Source organism: Balaenoptera musculus, chromosome 19, assembly GCF_009873245.2.
Source record: "Balaenoptera musculus isolate JJ_BM4_2016_0621 chromosome 19, mBalMus1.pri.v3, whole genome shotgun sequence".
Lineage (NCBI taxonomy): Eukaryota > Metazoa > Chordata > Mammalia > Artiodactyla > Balaenopteridae > Balaenoptera > Balaenoptera musculus.
Genome location: NC_045803.1, coordinates 25,283,994 through 25,301,852, shown reverse-complemented (window position 1 = coordinate 25,301,852; position 17,859 = coordinate 25,283,994). Strand labels below are relative to the sequence as shown.

At 42.9% G+C, this 17,859-nt stretch overlaps 1 protein-coding gene across 3 annotated transcripts in view; it reads left to right on the top strand.

The window, feature by feature from the left end:
* Positions 1–826: 826 nt before the first annotated feature.
* The window catches only part of N4BP1 (NEDD4 binding protein 1), a 49,427-nt gene continuing 32,394 nt past the window's right edge, over positions 827–17,859 (top strand). Inside the window, exon 1 of one of the 3 annotated variants that reach the window (XM_036832576.1) lies at positions 827–1,297. In XM_036832576.1, coding sequence (XP_036688471.1) covers positions 1,100–1,297 — 198 coding nt within the window. In that variant the 5' untranslated portion in view covers positions 827–1,099. The remainder of the gene's footprint in view (positions 1,298–17,859) is intronic. The other 2 variants (XM_036832573.1, XM_036832574.1) reach the window with 2 other exon arrangements.

The following is a 17,859-nucleotide window of genomic DNA, read 5'->3' as shown; positions in this document are numbered from 1 at the left end:
TAGACAAGTAATATGCCCATGGTCCCTAAGTATCTACTATACCCACAATATTTAGCCCAGAGAAAGGAAACCACTTTATCTTCCACAATCTGTTTTCATGGACTCAGAGAACGTAACATCTGGAAAAGACTTCGGAGATAACTAGAGCAACCCTTGAATTTACAGATGGGAAAACAGACCTGGAGAGGGCTTAGGGTGTACTTGCCCAAGTACCCCACTAAAATCACGGAGGAGCCCCTAGTCCCGCACTTCTTGTACCTCTTCTATAACACATTCTCCTCCTCCCTTCCCAGAAGAAAACACTCTCGTGACCTTTCCTTAATCATTTCTTTGCTTTTCAATTCTCCATACACATTATTCCCATTTTCTTCTCTTCCTATTACCATTTTTACTGAGAAAACAATGCAAAGCAAAGGAAAGGGAGAGAGAGAGACAGAGAGAGAGACAGAGAGAGAGAGACAGAGAGAGGTGCAGGAGGGATCGAGGGAGGAAGAGAAGAAAACATCTATCAATAAATGAGAAGCTGGAAAACTCAGTTTGCTAGAGTGTTATATTGGGCTTCTAGATGTCTGAAAGCAAGTCAAATCCCTTGTGTGACACTGGGTCAGTCCCGCCTACTGGCTCGGAGCCTCAATTTCCCCATCTGTAAAACCATAAATTCATCATCCACCAGGCCACGCAAAAGCGTCGTGGCCTGACCAAAGACCACCCAGGCCCCCCTCCAGAGCCATCGTTGGGCCCTCAACAAACATGGCGACTGTGCGTGACGTACACTTTCGTCGCCTCCGCGCCCCCCCCCAGGGGGTGGCGACTCTCAATGACGGCGGAGGGCGGGGCGCATGCGCGGCGGCGGGGCCCGGCCCGCGGCGGCGGCGGCGGTGGCGGCGGCGGCGAAGGGGCTTTTTACCCGCAGTTACCCAGCTGCGGCTGCCGCGGCGGGATGGTGTAGCCGGGTCTCCGGCCAGGCGGCAGGGCTCGGGCCGGGGCAAGGCGGCCTGGAGGGCCGACGCCGCCTGACGGGCTCGGGTACAGGGGCAGCACGCTGAGGGGGCGTCGCCGCCGCCGGCCCCCGGCGCCGCCGCGGGAGGCCGCGCCCGCCATGGCGGCCCGGGCGGTACTGGACGAGTTCACGGCGCCCGCCGAGAAGGCGGCGCTGCTGGAACGGAGCCGCGGCCGCATCGAGGGCCTGTTCGGTGTGAGCCTGGCCGTGCTCGGCGCGCTCGGGGCTGAGGAACCGCTCCCTGCGCGCATCTGGCTGCAGCTCCGCGGGGCGCAGGAGGCGGTGCACAGTGCCAAGGTGAGTCCGGCCGCCGCCCCCGCGCGATCGCCTTCCCCGGCCCGGCCCCCGCGGCCTTCTGTCGATCGGGGTCCCTGGGCGTCCCCACCCCCTTCTTCCCTGCCCTTCCTGCGCGGACCGAGCCAGGCGCGGTGGTGAGAGCGCGGTCTCCCGAGCCTTCGCTCTAGAGCCATGTGACCTTGGGCTAGCGGTTTCATCCCGGGCGCCTCAGTTTCCCCATTTGTAAAGTGGCGCTGACGAAAGCAGCTGACTCGGAAGGCTGTCGCGAGGATTGGAGTAGGTGATGTGCGTAGAGCGCAGAGCGCAGTGGCTGGCAGGCACGGAGTGAACGCGCTGAGAGTGTTGCCTGTTGTTATCTTTCCCCCCCCCAAGCCCGCGGGCTGGTGCGCAGGGCCTGACGGCTGGGCCCGCAGCCTCCTGGCCTACCGCCTCAGCCACTTATCTCTTCCCAGGTCTCCGCTCCAGGGATTCTGAACCTCTGGGGGATGTCAGACCCCTCTGAGAATCTGACAGAACCATCACAGTAGTACAATACTCGGAGAATATCAAGAAGAGATAGGGATGGTTAATAATAGTGTTAAAAATAGCATTATTCCTTGTATTGATTTTGTGTACCACTAACATTTATCGAACGGTTGTAGCACATCAGACGTTATGTTCAGTACTTCGGAAGGATTATCGAATTCAGTCCTTAAAAAATCCGGTGAGGTAGATTTTATTATCTTCCTGTTTTTAACAGCTGGGGAAACTGAAACTTTCGAAGAGGTGACTCACCTTCTCTCTAAATCAGCATTTCACACTTAGACTTCGGGCACCTTCAGCTACTGCCTTCCCTCCCCAAGCCCAAATACTGCAAGAGTACATCCTCCCCCTCCCGGAGAGCCAAGTTTCTCCAAGTTTTCTCATCGAGTAAGTGGGAGAGCCAGGATTCAGAGCGAGGGAGTTTGTTTCCAGAGGCCTTGCTCTTGATACCTATCTCCCAAATGATGAGCACTGGGGGTGGGGATCCATTTTTGGCGTCGTACTTCAGAAATTTCACAGTGCCCTTGAAGAATCTGATTAGCTGTAACTCTTGACTTTCTTAGATTTAAAAAAAAGCCTGTATGTTTGCTTTTAACGTGCTTAGAGGAGATAGGACACTTAACTGTATGATTCTTCTCCACAGCTTAACTTAAAGCACTGCAGATGTTGAATCAAGTTTGCTTTCCTGTTCTTGATTTTTTTGAACCAGTTGTCTGGGCTAACTCCTTCCCAGTCCCCTCCTTGTTTTCTCCCCAGCTACCCAATTTCTTCCCACTCCCCAGGGCTAAAAAGTTTGACATGACTAAGTCCTATTATGGCTTCTGAAAGTCTCTTACATGCATTCATTCCTTCCTTTTCCATTATTTTTGCAGCAGTTAAGACCTTCTTTCTTAGTATGTGCCCTCTCCCTTATTTCATTGCCTTCCCTCCCTCCCCAGTACAACTTGCATTAGACTAATCCTCCCACAAAAAGTCATTCTCCTGCCCTGGGATCTAGTAGAGCCTCCTGTTGCCTATCTCATTCACTCTAAACTTTTCTGATTTACAAAACAGTTATTTATTCAACCCCACTTTATTTTCCTAATTCTCTGCCTTAGCAGCTCTCAGCTTAAATCTCCACTGTAGCCTGACTAGTCTCACTGCTTTTATTGTGTACTCTGCCTGATCCCAGTTCAGCTTTACTCAAGGCTCACTGCAAGCACGGAAAGTGCTTCTTTTGCTCTACAGAAAAACCCTGCTGGACTCCTCCCAACTCCAATTGCCTTGCTTGTCCCTGCCATGCAGTTCAGCATAAGCTAATTGGAAAAGGTGTGTCTTACAGTATCTTGGTAGTATGTGTCGCCTGCCTGTTTATATTTTTGATGTGTGCTACTCATAATCCAACCTTCCCACTTATAAGAAATCCTTTTTTTCCCCTTTGAGATTTATGGGAAAAAGTTGAATGCCATACTCAAGGGCTTTTTGTTCTTGTTAATTCATTTTGGAGTTTGTTTTACATTCTTTTAAGGAAGAGAAAACCATTAACTTGATTTTTAAAAATTAAGAACAGAGGGAAGGGGCTTCCCAGGTGGTGCAGTGGTTAGGAATCCGCCTGCCAATGCAGGGGACACGGGTTCGAGCCATGGTCCGGGAAGATCCCACATGCCTCGCAGCAACTAAGCCCGTGCACCACAACTACTGAGCCTGCGCTCTAGAGCCCACAAGCCACAACTACCAAAGCCCGTGCGCCTAGAGCCTGTGCTCCGCAACAATAGAAGCCACCTCAGTGAGAAGCCCGTGCACTGCAACAAAGAGTAAACCCCGCTCACAGCAACTAGAGAAAGCCCGCACGCAGCAACGAAGACCCAACAGAGACAAAAATAAATTAATTAAATAAATAAATTTAAAAAAAAAGAACAGAAGGGAATTCCCTGGCGGTCCAGTGGTTAGGACTCTGTGCTTCCACTGCAGGGGGCACGGCTTCGATCCCTGGTCAGGGAACTAAGATCCCGCATGTCCCGTAGTGTGGCTAAAAAAAAAAAATTAAGAACAGGAGAACAATCTTCAACGTCTACAGTATTTTAAGTTAAGCTGTGAAGGAGAAGACGGTTTGGGGGAAGGAAGATGTAGAGTAAGGACTTTTTTAAACTAGCTGGTAGAGTCTCCAAGCAGCTTTGTGGGTCCCATCAAGTGGTTCCTGTTGTTTTCCTCCTTTAAAAATGTCAATTCGCTACCCTTTAGCAAATGCTTGAGTGGAGGAGAATGTGGAGGTTTAGTTAGTTAGGGCTCCATTAGCTGGAGGGAGGTGAGATGGGGCTACTGGTAGAAAGTGATAATGTCCTGGGAAGTTTTTGTTTTTTTAAAAAAGGCACATGCTCTTGAGACCACTTTTGTCAAAGGGGAAATTTGTTGGAGGAAGCAGTACTTGAGCTGGGCTTTGAAGATCTGGGAAGATTCCCAGGTGGAGGTGGTTGCAGGCAAGGGCCTGGAAGCCAGAACAACATGGAGTGTCTGGGTAGGAAGAGTCCTGCTGCCCTGTGAGAGACGAAGCCTCCAGGGACACAAATGCTGTGCTGAGGCCACTGGGCCTTATCCGTAGGGAGTCAGTGAGGATTTGGGAGAGGAAGGATTTGCTTGAAACTCTGTATTTGAAGACAGGCAGACCCAACTGTGGAAGGAACATTGTTCCAATTTAGAACTGGACATGGGTGGGGTGACACGGTTTTCACTGGGACTTGGCAACTGAGTGGATGTAGGGATTGAGGGAGAGGTTTGAAGCCCTGGTGTCAGGAAGGATGGTGGATACGTTGTTTGACCTGTAGGTTGGTGGGACCGGGTAGCCGATACTTAAAAAAACACTTCTGTGCCATGAAGTACACTAGCTGTTGCCTCTGGACCTCAAGGAACCCACAGCCTAGTAGGGGAGACAGAGTTGGAAACAACATTTAAGAGTTGAAGTATGTGCAAGTAATATAGGAGAGGAAGGATTGTTCTGCCCAACGGGATGCTGGAGGATGAATGAGAGTTTTCCAGAAGGAAGAGCACGTGCAAAATCACAGGGATATGAAGTAGTCCCGTTTTTTCATGGATTCCTCAAGTGAAGGACAGGAATGGGGGAAGGTACCACCTCACAAAGCACGTGCGACCTGCTAAAGAACATGGATTTTACCAAGCAGGGAGGCAGCGGAGAGTAATGGAAGGTTGTAAGAACACCAGTGATGCTGTCAGATTTACATTTCAATGCCTCCATCCTCAGGTCCATTGCTGGCTACTGATGATATAAGTATAGAAATTGGGGATAAGTGTTTAGAACTTTTATAGCGATGTGACATTACTACAAGGGCTAGACAAGCAATGTCTGAAAGTGAGAGGGAAACCAAAAGCTGACATTGTCCATAGGGGCCCAGTGGGAGGGGACTGAAGTCCAAGGTGGCAGACATCATGGAAACAAAGGAAGTTGAGGATTGAATGTCAGAGAGGAAGTGGAGGCACTGACTATGAGCTGCCTCATTCACAAAGAAATCGAAGATTCAGAGCAGGGGTGGGATCCTTGGAGTCTGGCACGGGTGAGGAGAGATGAGGCTGAAGAGATCTCAGTCCTGGGGAGTGGGAAGAGTTAGATCCTTCCCTTAGATCCAAGAGCCACTGGGACTAGGTGGGGGACTGCATAGGGAAGTGGCTGCTTGGTCGGAAGGAACGGGTGAACCAGGGTGCTCATGCCCTGTGGGAGAGGGCAGATGCCCATGCTCAGTATCAGCTGGTTACATAGTATGGGCCTAGTGATGTCTGATCTTCTCACCCAAGGGAAGCCAGAAGTCTGCATTTCATAATGGGAAATCTGTTTTGTTTTGTTTTTTTGTTTTGTTTTAAGAGGCAACTAATTTATGTTTTAAAAACCATGTATGCTGTGAATTACATCTCAGTAAAAGTTTTGCACTAATACATTCTTTTTAAAGTACATATTCTAAAAAAAGAAAAATAGAAAGCAACCACATATGCTAAACAAAACATGGCAGTGGACCAGATTCAGCTTTTGGACTGCCTTTTTAGGACCTCTGCTTTAGGTAGTAGGAGACAAGATGAGTGAGGATACACATTTTTTTTCCCATTTGGTGAAGAGGGCAATTGAAGGCCTTAGTGGCCTATGGTACTGTCTTAGTAAAGTGGGATGCCAGTTTATGCCCAGAGAGGGAGGGTGAGACCTTGAAGACAGTGCAATATGTCAACACAGATACAGTGGAACTGTTGGAAGTGCATTAGAAAAAAACAAAAAAGGACTGTGGACTTGAAGTGAGGGCCAGGGAAGATTAGGTGGTTTGAATTTATAGTATCACGTGATCCAGAAATTCTTAAGTAGGTGATGATTTCCCCCACTCAGGATGTTGGTGAAGCCAGCACATAAAGACTAAAGGAATCTGAGGTGCAATTGAGCAAGGCAAAACGGGGCCCAGGAACTGTTTCTGAATGGTCAGCCTTATTTGGGCTAGGACAGTCCAAAAATATGCAAGACTTACCTTCTACAGTTAGTGAACTAATAGCTTGAGAGGTTCAGACGGGAGAGGAGGCAGGTGAAGGCAGAAGGGCATAATGAACTATAAGAATAAGGGAAGAGACAGGACCTTAGACCGTGTCCCCTCCTAGACTCAGGGAATCATGCAGGCAGAGGACAGTTTCAGTAAGTGTTGGAGAATTCTAGAGGTGGTAGTTAGGCATTTCATAGATCAGAATCTTGGATCTGGAGGAATTCTGAGAACCAAGGGGTGGTACCTCAGTGGTCATGGGTGAAGTGGAAGCGTTCCTTTTAACTTAGAGAAGTGAGAGGCTAAAGGATGGACGTGTGAGGCATCTAGAGATAATGCAGTGCTGAGATCATAGAGGTCCATAGCAGGGAATTGGGTGCTAGAGTTAGTTGGTGAGCCAGGAGCCTGTCCTGGAGGTTAACAAACAAAAGAGGAGTAATTGGAAGTAAACAGCATGGCTACTTGTTGCATGGTTTCTCCCTGAACCTTTAGGATACTGAATTTGCTACCTACAGCTGCCCATCAGATGGTGTTATTTCAGGCATTACTTCATGGCAGTGAATAGCCACCGTGAAGCATAGCCAGTGACCTACCAAGAACACCAATCTGGAGGACTTATAAGGAGAGTAATTTGGAGGACTCATCAGTCTTTTTTTTTTTTTTTCTTTTTTTAAGTTTATTTATTATTATTTTTATTATTTATTTTTGGCTGTGTTGGGTCTTCGTTTCTGTGCGCGGGCTTTCTCCAGTTGCGGCGAGCGGGGGCCACTCTTCATCGCGGTGCGCGGGCCTCTCACCGTCGCGGCCTCTCTTTGTTGCGGAGCACAGGCTCCAGACGCGCAGGCTCAGTAGTTGTGGCTCACGGGCCCAGTCGCTCCGCGGCATGTGGGATCTTCCCAGACCAGGGCTCGAACCCGTGTCTCCTGTATCGGCAGGCAGACTCGCAACCACTGCGCCACCAGGGAAGCCCTGGACTCATCAGTCTTAAACATTGAAATTACAATACACCTGAGAAACTGTGGTAAGGTAGACTAACATCCAGTCTGCTTTTAATTTGAGAGGAAAAGAAGAGAGGGTCATATGAAGAGTTGATGATTGTCCTTTACCTGAGTTTTTGCTTGCATATTTGTGGAGTAAGAGAGGAGAAAGATAAGGGTAAAGAAAACACAATTCCAGTAGAAGTGGCCTGTTACTTCATTGGCTTCAGAGGGTTAAGATGGACCCTATATTGTTTTATTTCCTTTTCCGTTAGAAGAACTTGGTACCTGGTTTCATGAATGAATTCTTGAACAGTAGATTTGTTCATGGAGGAAATAATTTATAGATGTAATACTGGGTAGTGACAGAGTTTTTTGTTTTGATTTTACCAGAAAGGAGGTTGGGGGCCTTTTTGCTTTTTCTAGAATGATAGTTTTTAACTCACCATGGTTGTGAAAATTATCTTCTTAAGAAACAGAAGTTTGTTCAGTCTCTTTTATGGTTAATATTTTGGGGTTATACCAGAATGTTGAAATAAGGGGTACTCATGCTGATTGTACTAGGGTCAAAGTGATTGCTCATGACTGTAGTTTCCTCTTCCCTATTTGTTTGCCAGCTAGTATTACAGGGTTTTAATTAAATCAGGGACAACATCTTGTTCTGTGTTGACTTTTTACTAAATTAATATAATTGTATGAAGTTAGAAGTCTTGCAGTTCAGAAACAAAATTATAGGGGGGAAATCCTTACAGCAATTAATTAAAGAACTGTTTTTTATAAAAATAAGTTATGTCATATGGAAACAACATAGGAAAATCCTTTTGTTTAAAGAAACTGAATTATTTCTTTTAATTGTTAATTTAAGAGGTTCCTTTGAACTCAGAGAAAGTTTTGTTCAGTCTTAGTGCTGACAGAATTACTTACTTTAATTGATGAATAAGAACTGTGTGGATTCACATCTGAATTTTCTATGTAAAAGTCAGTTGTGATTATGACACCTTTTCATCAAAAATCCCTATCTACCAGTCATCTGGGATCTTTATCCATTCTTGAACCTACATGTTTAGTTCACAATATGTTTCATTATTAACCCTGGTATTTTTAAAATTAAGATAATAAAGTCATTACTTTGTTATAATAGGTTAATGCAGATGATATATCTCTAACAGTTAGGCTGATAGATAGATCAGGATTTGGCTGCAGTGAGAGAAATTATACAAAATGGTTTAGTTTTCTTTCACTCAATAAAAAGTCTTAAGATAAACAACAGTCCAAGGCTGAGTAGTGGTTAGCAGCTGTCAGGGTGAAGATCTCTGCAGTTCTTTTGGCCTTTCCCTCATGGTCACAGAATACCTACTGCAGCTCCAGCCATCAAGTCTCTATTTCAAGAAGGAAGGAAGAAGCCACAACACTTTTCTACAGCACCCCAGCAGACTTTTCCTTATCTCTTTTTGGCTAGAACTATGTCGTATGGCCAATACTTGCAGGAAAGAGAGCTAGGAAATGTTCAGTTTTAACTAGATACATTGCTGCCCTGAACAAAATCTGGGTTCTGTTTGTTAAAGAAGCAGAACATGGATATTGGTAGACAATAGGAACGACTGCTACATCATATTATCTACTTCTCAAAATATGCCTTGAATCCTCACCATTTTTTTAGTTTTGTTTTTATAAATAGGAATTTTTTAAATGAGCACTTTATTTTTGTTTGTTTGTTTTTTTAATTAAAATGTAATTCCTAAAGATACAAGGTGAGCACATATCAAGCATTTATTTATAACTCATTTTTGAGGGAACTAGCTGGATAGGAAAACTGGTTCAAGGAACAGTACAGGAAATGAATATAGGTACTGAAAAAGAATGTTGAAGTAAGACTGCTAGATTGGATACAAAACTTGTTCATGTCCTCCAGGATAATGAAACAGTAATTTAGGGGGTTATCACAGAAATCATCTGTGTCTTTACTGGACAAAAATATGCAAGTTTGGGCTTCCCTGGTGGCGCAGTGGTTGAGAATCTGCCTGCCAATGCAGGGGACACGGGTTCGAGCCCTGGTCTGGGAAGATCCCACATGCCGCGGAGCAACTAGGCCCGTGAGCCACAATTACTGAGCCTGCGCGTCTGGAGCCTGTGCTCCGCAACAAGAGAGGCCGCGACAGTGAGAGGCCTGTGCACCGCGATGAAGAGTGGTCCCCACTTGCCACAACTAGAGAAAGCCCTCGCACAGAAACGAAGACCCAACACAGCCATAAATAAATAAAAAATAAATAAATAAATAAAAGTTTAAAAAAAAAATATGCAAGTTAAATGTGTAATTTCACAGATTCTGGGCCTTTTTCAATATAGATAGTATGTCAAACAAAAAACACATTCTCCTAGAGCATACAAACATGGGCGAACTTTTTCTGTAAAGCGCCAGGTGATAAATATTTTCAGACTTTATGAACCATACAGGGTCTCTGTCTCATATTCTTCTTTGTTTTTGCTTTTTACAACCCTTTAAAAGGTAAAAACAATTCTTAGGGCCCGTACAAAAATAGTTTGAAGGCTGGATTTACACTGTCCAGTGTATTGCCACTACCACATGTGGCTGTTTAATTAAAATTCAATGAAATTAAATATTCATTTCCTCAGTTGTATTTCACGTGCTCAGTGGCCATATGTAGCTATTGGATACCAATTTGGACAGTGCAGATATAGAACATATGTCATTACAGAAGGTTCTATTGGACAGTCCTGCCCTAGCTATGAAATAATCCTTGGTCGGGCCTGCTAGACAGTTCTCTAGTATGACACTGAGAGAGCATGCAGCTATTCTTTTACCTTCCTTCCAGAGTTTCTGTAATTTGTGTTAATTGTGCCCTTGTAGTTATAAATACCCTCAAGGATTACTCTTGATCACACACACACACACACACACACACACACACACACACACACACACACACGCCTGTAGACTAGCCTGATTGTATATAGAGTATGGCAGGAGGTATTAGCAATTACTAAGACTAGAGAATTATCCTCTCTGGAAATTTCATAAGGAACCTTAGGTTACCTTTTCAGTAGCTGGGTGGTTTTCATTTGTTTTTGTTTTTAGTTGCCTCTTTTGTCTCTTCTATTTTGAAGCTAGGAAACAAATCTCCAAAAAAAATCAAGAAAATCATCTCTAATATTTCACCTGTAGCATTTATACATTCGGATGAATTCTTCTCGCCTCAAGATTCCCAAAATATGCTAAAATTTCTCGCCTGCCAGGAAGGGACTTTCTTTATACTGCATGCCACAGAGTAGGTACCAGAGCAGTATCCTGAGTTGGTTCCATACATGAACTACAATCCTTGTTTTTTAATAGTAACCTTGCCATACCTGATTAAGTGAGATTTATTCTTAAATATGACATTCTAATTATGGTCTGTGTGCACAATGAATTTGTCTAATTTTGTCCTAGTAAAAGGGAGGACAGATTCTTAATGATCCTGTGCAAGTAACTACATTGCCATGAAAAGTAAAGAGACTCAGTAGAAGTAGACCAAGCTTCCCTTTTGATTTGACACAGTTAATAAGTGTTTGCGATTTAAGAAATTCAGAGTAACCCAATGAAATTAATAGTTTTAGCATCCTTATAAGGTGAAAGACAAATCTTTGTGATTGATTGCCTGGGGACCTTTGCGAAACATCAAAGATAGTTTAGGTGTAAAAGACATTCAGAGTGGTATACTACATAGCAATAGAAAAGAACAAATTACTGAGACATGAAGTAATGTGGATGAATCTCAAAAATAGTATGCCAAGTGAAAAAAGCCATACACAAAAGAGTGCATACTAATTCTATATGTGACATACTAAGCAAGGCAAGAATTGTGTAATTATGGTGGGAAAAAAATCAGATTAATTAGAACAGAGCAACTGGAAAAAGACATTAAATACAGACTGGGTATTAGATGATACTAAGGAATTATTGTTCATTTTCTTGGGTGCAATAATGACATTGTGGTTATACTAAAAAGAAAACATGTGTAATGAGTGGGTTTATGCTTGGCGTCTCTCACTTGGAAATTAGCCATGTATCCAAAGAGTGTCCATTAGTTAACCATTTACTGTTGGTCCAACCAAGGTCTTAAAGTTAACTAAGGATGTTGGAAATAATGCTTAAGCTGACAACTACTGAGCAACATAACTTCTGATATCAAAAAAATGTAGCAGTGTTATAATTCAATTTAGTTTAATATATAAATTTTTATTTTTCATAATCAGGCTCTTCATGAAAGAAAACTCTTGAGTTAAAAAAATCTTATGATGCATTGTACTCTGCACTGATAAAATCACAGAAAGGCCATCTATTTTTAAATTAGCATTAAAATTATCAAGTCAGATTGATTTGTCCAAGGATTTTTTTTTTTTTTTTTTTTTTTTTTTGCCATGTCTTGCGGCCTGCAGGATCTTAGTTCCCCAACCAGGGGACCAGGGATTGAACCTGGGCAGTGAATGCGCCGCTTCCTAACCACTGGACTGCCAGGGAATTCCCTAAGGATTATTTTTATTACATGAATTTGGATTATAAATACTTTGAAGTTTCAGCTTCTGTGCATTTTGCATTGTTTCTCTTTTGTCCTTAAAAAGCTAACACATTATAAATTCGGATGTTTAGTTTCTTTATTTTCTAGGAGTTCTAGAAATATAGATTTATGTAAAAGCTTGTTCTCTATAAACCAATATGAACAGAAATTCTTTAAGAAACTTTATTATCTACTTTATTAATAATCCCTGGAGATAGGAGTATATTTCACATTCACACCATGAAGAAGTAAAGGCTTTTTCTCATTTATAGAGACAAACACACAGAGAGCTTTCAGCTTTGGTTCCCTAATTGTAGCCACAGGTCGAAAGTAATCCAAAAACACAAAACTGGCCCAGATTTCATAAGGGCTCTTCTTCTGTCAGTAGTCCTGAGACATGTTCTTGCACAAACAGAAGAACAGAAAAGACTAAAACCAGATTTTCCTGTAGTCTCTCGTGCCACAGAAAGTGGATCCCTGTTATCTGGTGACAGATTACCACATGGTCAGACTGTAAAACTCAGATTCCTGCAGACTAGATTCATGTGTGAGACTGACCTGGTAGTCTGTAGCCACTTGGTCCCTGAGGCAGTGTGGAAACGGACATGTGGCGAAGAACCATAAAGTGAAAACACAAAATCAGAAGGGAAAAGAACAACAGGGTAACAGCACTAGTAAAATTCACTTCCTGCTTGGGATTCACTCTAGGAGCCAAAATTAGGTAAGCTTGGGCTCCCGGAGCCAATGAGGTACCCTTCTTGGGCCACTCAGTTTAATAGCTCCAAGCAGGTGAGCTCACTTGGACATCTCCATTGGTCCTACAAGACTGCCAAAGTGAAAATTTATTTTAAAAGTTATAAACATGACTTTCAAACAGTCAGGTATCTCATAAGTGAGGGAACCAACAGGAACGGAAAGGTGTTTCAAAGAGCTTTTGAGGATCTGAGTATTTGAGGCTCTGAGTATCTGCACCAAAAAAAAAAGGAATGATGGAATAAAATTGCTTGTAGATATAAACTGGCTAATATCTTACAAAGCAGTGAAGTTATAACCATTGGGGTATCGTTTCTACCAGATGAAGATAATTGGCATCTCTGCGGGACAGAAATCTACATTTTGACAGGTAACATCACAGTCCAGGCCCTAATCAATAATAAATGGTATGTAAGACAAAGGTACATTTCCCAGAGAAGTACATCATCTTTGGGTGGGCGAAAGAGAGTGCTCCTTTGTGAGTGAGAGGCCATCCTTTTGCCATATTTAGATGTGTTTGATAATTTTTCTTAATGTTATGCAATCTATTAAAATGAACACCCTCCCCAGCTTTTTTGTCATTTGGCCACACTCTCTCTTAAACAATGTTATGCACATCATTGATACTACTAGGCTGGATGTCAGCCTGTGTTCCCAAACTTCCTAATTCCTGTTTTGACATGTATTTGTTAGACATTTATTGATTGATTCAGGTTTTCTCAACAGTGGCACTATTGACATTTTGGTCAGCTAATACTTTGGTTGTAGGGGGCTGTAATGTACCTCTTCAGTTGTGACAACCAGAATTGTGTCCTGACATTGCTAGTGCCCCCAGGAAGAGCAGAAACACCTCTGGTTAAAACCAAGGCCAGTACCCACACTGTCTAGTAGAGTTATGATAAACGCTGTTGTTTAAATAATAAGATACTGTTGTGTGTAGAAAAGAGATTAACATCCTCCCACCCCAGTTTTGCCAATTCTTGAAGGAAGGGTTAAATTAGGCTCCAAAAATAAGAAAACATGCTGAAGTCCAAACCAACAAAGACTTTGAGTATAATTCTGAGGATCTTGAACATTAATCCTTTGCAGTGAGGAGCTTTAGAAAGTATTTGAGTAAGGAAGTGAAGGGTGTGTTTTCAGGCATAGCTTTTATACTGTTACAAGGCAGTGGAGTGAGACAAGATTGGCAACAGAAAGAAGAGGTTAGTGTTGGTTGTAGTGTTCACATGCAACTAGATTTGTGAAGGATTGCAAGTGAAGGAAGAGGAAAGAAAGCTTTGAATCTAGGCATCTACGTTTCATAGAAAGGAACTTGGACCAAAGATGGAGTGGAGGAGAGCTGAGAGCTCTGATTCAGACCTGTAAAGTTTGAGGCACTTGTGGGATAGGTAGAAATGCCCAGGGATAGTCCGCAGCCTAGCAGTATTAAAGGCTAGCGGTGGACATTTGGAGTTACCATCAGAGAAATAAAAGTTACGGTTGGAACTTGAAAAGCCTATTAGAGTATAATTGAGGGAGAGGACCAAGACAGAACCTCACGGGATATCTACATTTAATGTGCAGTAGGAAAAGGCAGCAAAGGATTTGGGAAGATAGTCAGAAAGATAGGAAGTACAGACAGCTAGTGGTATCTCAGAAGTGTGAAGGGGAAAGACCTTGTCAAGAAGTTGGTCAACGGTAGATATCGTGCTACCTACCAAGTAAGTAGAGACCCCAAGTAGGAGAGTACAGAGAAAAGGGCCTTTGGGTTTGGCATTAGTTGTCATTCAGGAAAGTGGTTTCAGCTTGAATGGGGGCAGAATCCAGAGTTCAAGGGGTTGACAGGGAAAGGGGTTTAGGCTACTTTTTCAAAAAGTGTGAAGATGAGAAGACCGAGTGGTTCCATGCATAGGCAGTTGGGCTGAAGGAAGTGTTCTGTAGGATCAGGAAGACTCATGCATGTTTGTAGACAGAGGGGCAGGGGTAGGTGGGTAAAGGGGGAGTGATGAATCAAGGTCTGGGAAAATGGCATGGCTTTGAAGCAGAAGGAAGGAGAAAGAATTTGTGAAAGGTAGAATTTTTAGATGAAAACAGAGAGGCAGTCAAAGGAATTCATATCTGTTGGCCTCCAGGCTCTGGTAAAATAACATCTTTTACTAAGAGTGAGAAAATTGACAGAAATGAGGTTGGGGATCTGAAGACATTATTTGGGTAAGAGTGAAGATAAATTGCTCAGGAGAGCTGAAAGTTTTGGAAGCTGTAGAATTTCAGAGATTTACAGATGTAATGGGGATGAGGTCTCTAGGGTAGAGTGTGGCCCCTGGTCTGTCTCCAGAAGTAGACTCAGAGTGAGCATGCAGGGAAGTCCCTGTGGAGCAGTTAGGGCGCTCCTCCTGGGGAGGAACTTGGTCGGCATTTTGGAAATAAGATTGAGGAGGAAGATGGAACAGAAAGCAAATGTTGGAAATGCATTGGAAAAATGACTAAAATGGTTATTTTAATTTTATAGCAATATTATTAATGTAGGTGACCAGATAGATACATGTTATATTAACAGGTTAAAATGGACCTGTTACAGATATGTAGGTAATGATATTAAAAGTTTGTTTTATCTAAGGCACTATGGTGCTTCTAATTTATATACGTTCTGTAGGACTCATATGTCAAAGTCTAAAAATCATATTAATCCTCCTACTTTCTTTTCTCTTAGAGATAACATATACCACCATTTATGCAAGAGTATCTTAAGTTACAAGAAATCTTTAGAATCCTGAAGTGTGCAGCCAAAGTAGAGAACTACTGGTCCGAACAGTTTTAGAAATCTATCTGTAATGTATTAAGAGCCTCCTTGCCTGTGTAGTTTCTCCTTCCTCCTTGATTTGTGGTCGACTTGAGTATCTTCTGTTACATTTGTGCCAGGGTGCAGCTATGCTCCCGGCAGCTGCCAGAATGTGTCAGTTCTACACTCATGATAGATGATCTCAAGCTGCTATGTTTTTTAACCATTATGTCTTCCTTATTTTTGCACCTGTGCTGTCAATTATCATTTGCTGTTGCGTGCTCTGTAGGTAGCACCCTATGCTGTTCCTTTTATACTTTCATTCAGCTGCTTCAAACCATATGTGATCTGGGAGACAAGCTGATAAAGTCCCTCAAGTGTGTGCCCATAAATAGGAGGTGGTAGATAGTGAAGAGTGGTGCCAAGAACCCTTTCCCCAGGTCAAACCTGCAGACTCTTGAATAGCCACTTTGATCCTTTCTGGTTTTAGCTATGTTCTGAATGGCAGGGGTTGCCAGGAGCTTCTTTCTGATTCGTGAATTGTTATATAGTTGAGAAGAGCTGAATTTGTAGAAAGTAGAATAACAGAAATTCATTTTGCCATACGAAAGGGAAGTTACTGTTGTATATATTATATGCTTCTCCCCCGCTTTTTTCTTAAAATCCTGAGTAAAGTAAAACAATACATGAATGCTGCAGGATGGAGGGGAAACAATTTTTGACTAACATTCAAATGTTCAGGTACCAAATACAGCCAAATGCAAATGATGACTACTTAGATCCACAGAATCTTTCTTACCAATACAACTGATGGCCAGACATCTAGAATGCAGTAACACTGTATGCCTGTATACTTTATTGCTCACTCCTAAACTGGAGTATAGAAATCAGTTGTTGCTATTAGTAATTTCCCAAGCGTAAATTGTTAATGAAAAAATTGAATCTGAATCTCAAGGGATAATTACTCATTCCTGTTAGGACACACACAAACAAAAAGGAGTTTTGGATATGTGAAGCTATAACAAGCTCCTAGCACAGCTCTTCCTCAAATCTATGCAGTTAATCTTGCATTAATAGTTTTGGTTATTTGGGGGATAATGTCAGACAGCTGTGCTTGTATTGGGCATTTCTCTGCCAGTCTTCCTAGTGCTTACACAATAGGAGCTCTCCTGAGGCCCTCTATAATCTTGTCATACAGCATCACAGCATGTTATGCATCCACTTTTAAACTTTTTTATTAAAATTAGGAAGTAGGGGGACTTCCCTGGTGGCGCAGAGGTTAAGAATCCACCTGCCATTGCAGGGGATATGGGTTCAGGCCTTGGTCTGGGAAGATCCCACATGCCGCGGAGTAACTAAGCCCGTGTGCCACAGCTACTGAGCCTGCACTCTAGAGCCCGTGAGCCACAACTGCTGAAGCCTGCGCGCCACAACTGCTGAAGCCCGCGCACCTAGAGCCCGTGCTCCGCAACAAGAGAAGCCACCGCAGTGAGAAGCCCGCGCATGGCAACGAGGAGTAGCCCCTGCTCACTGCAACTAGAGAAAGCCCGCGTGCAGCAACGAAAACCCAACACAGCCAAAAATATATAAGTAAAAATAAATTAAAAAAAAAAATTAGGAAGTAGGGAATGTAATAAAATAATATATGCACATGGTTAAAACAAATCAAGTACTACTGAGAGTTATTATTAAGAATAGCAGTCCCTTTGCTTCTACCCCACCCCAGCTTCCTGAAAGTAACTACTTCTCATTGTTTTTAGCTATTTGTTCTGATGTTTACTTAAATAATTATAAATAATATACTGCTATTTCTTATCAATATTAGGCATTATTCACTTTCTTTAAGATAAATGATGAGGCAAAAACTAGGCCCATTTTCTCAATTGCTATGGTCTGAATATTTGTGTCTCCTCAAAATTAATGAATGTTGAAATCCTCATGCCCAATGTGATGGTATTAGGAGAATGGGGCCTTTGTGGGGGTGATTAGATCATGAGGACAGAACCCCCATGGATGAGATTAATACCCTTAGAAAAGAGGCTTGAGAGAGCTCCATTGCCCCTTCCACCATGTGAGGACACAACAAGAGGTCCGCAGTCTGGAAGAGGGCCCTCACCCGACCGTGCTGGCACCCTGATTTTGGACTTCGAGCCTCCAGAGCTGAAAGAAATATCTGTTGTTTATAAGCCACCCAGTCTGGTATTTTGTTACAGTAGCCCACACAGACTAAGACACCAACATAGTTTTTTGTTTGTTTGTTTGTTTTTTGTTTTTTTTTAGTTAAAGCAAGAAACAGGTTTATATAATTATGACATATAAATACTACTTGTTGCAAGGCCAAGTACTTTATTATATTACATTATGTTCTCTTTCTGGTATAGCTTTTAATTTTTCCTGGGATTTTTATCTGCCCTTTTCTCACCTACTTATGAAATTTGCTTTAAACATCCCTAATATTTTACAAATATTCCTTTACATCTTAAGATATAAATATTCC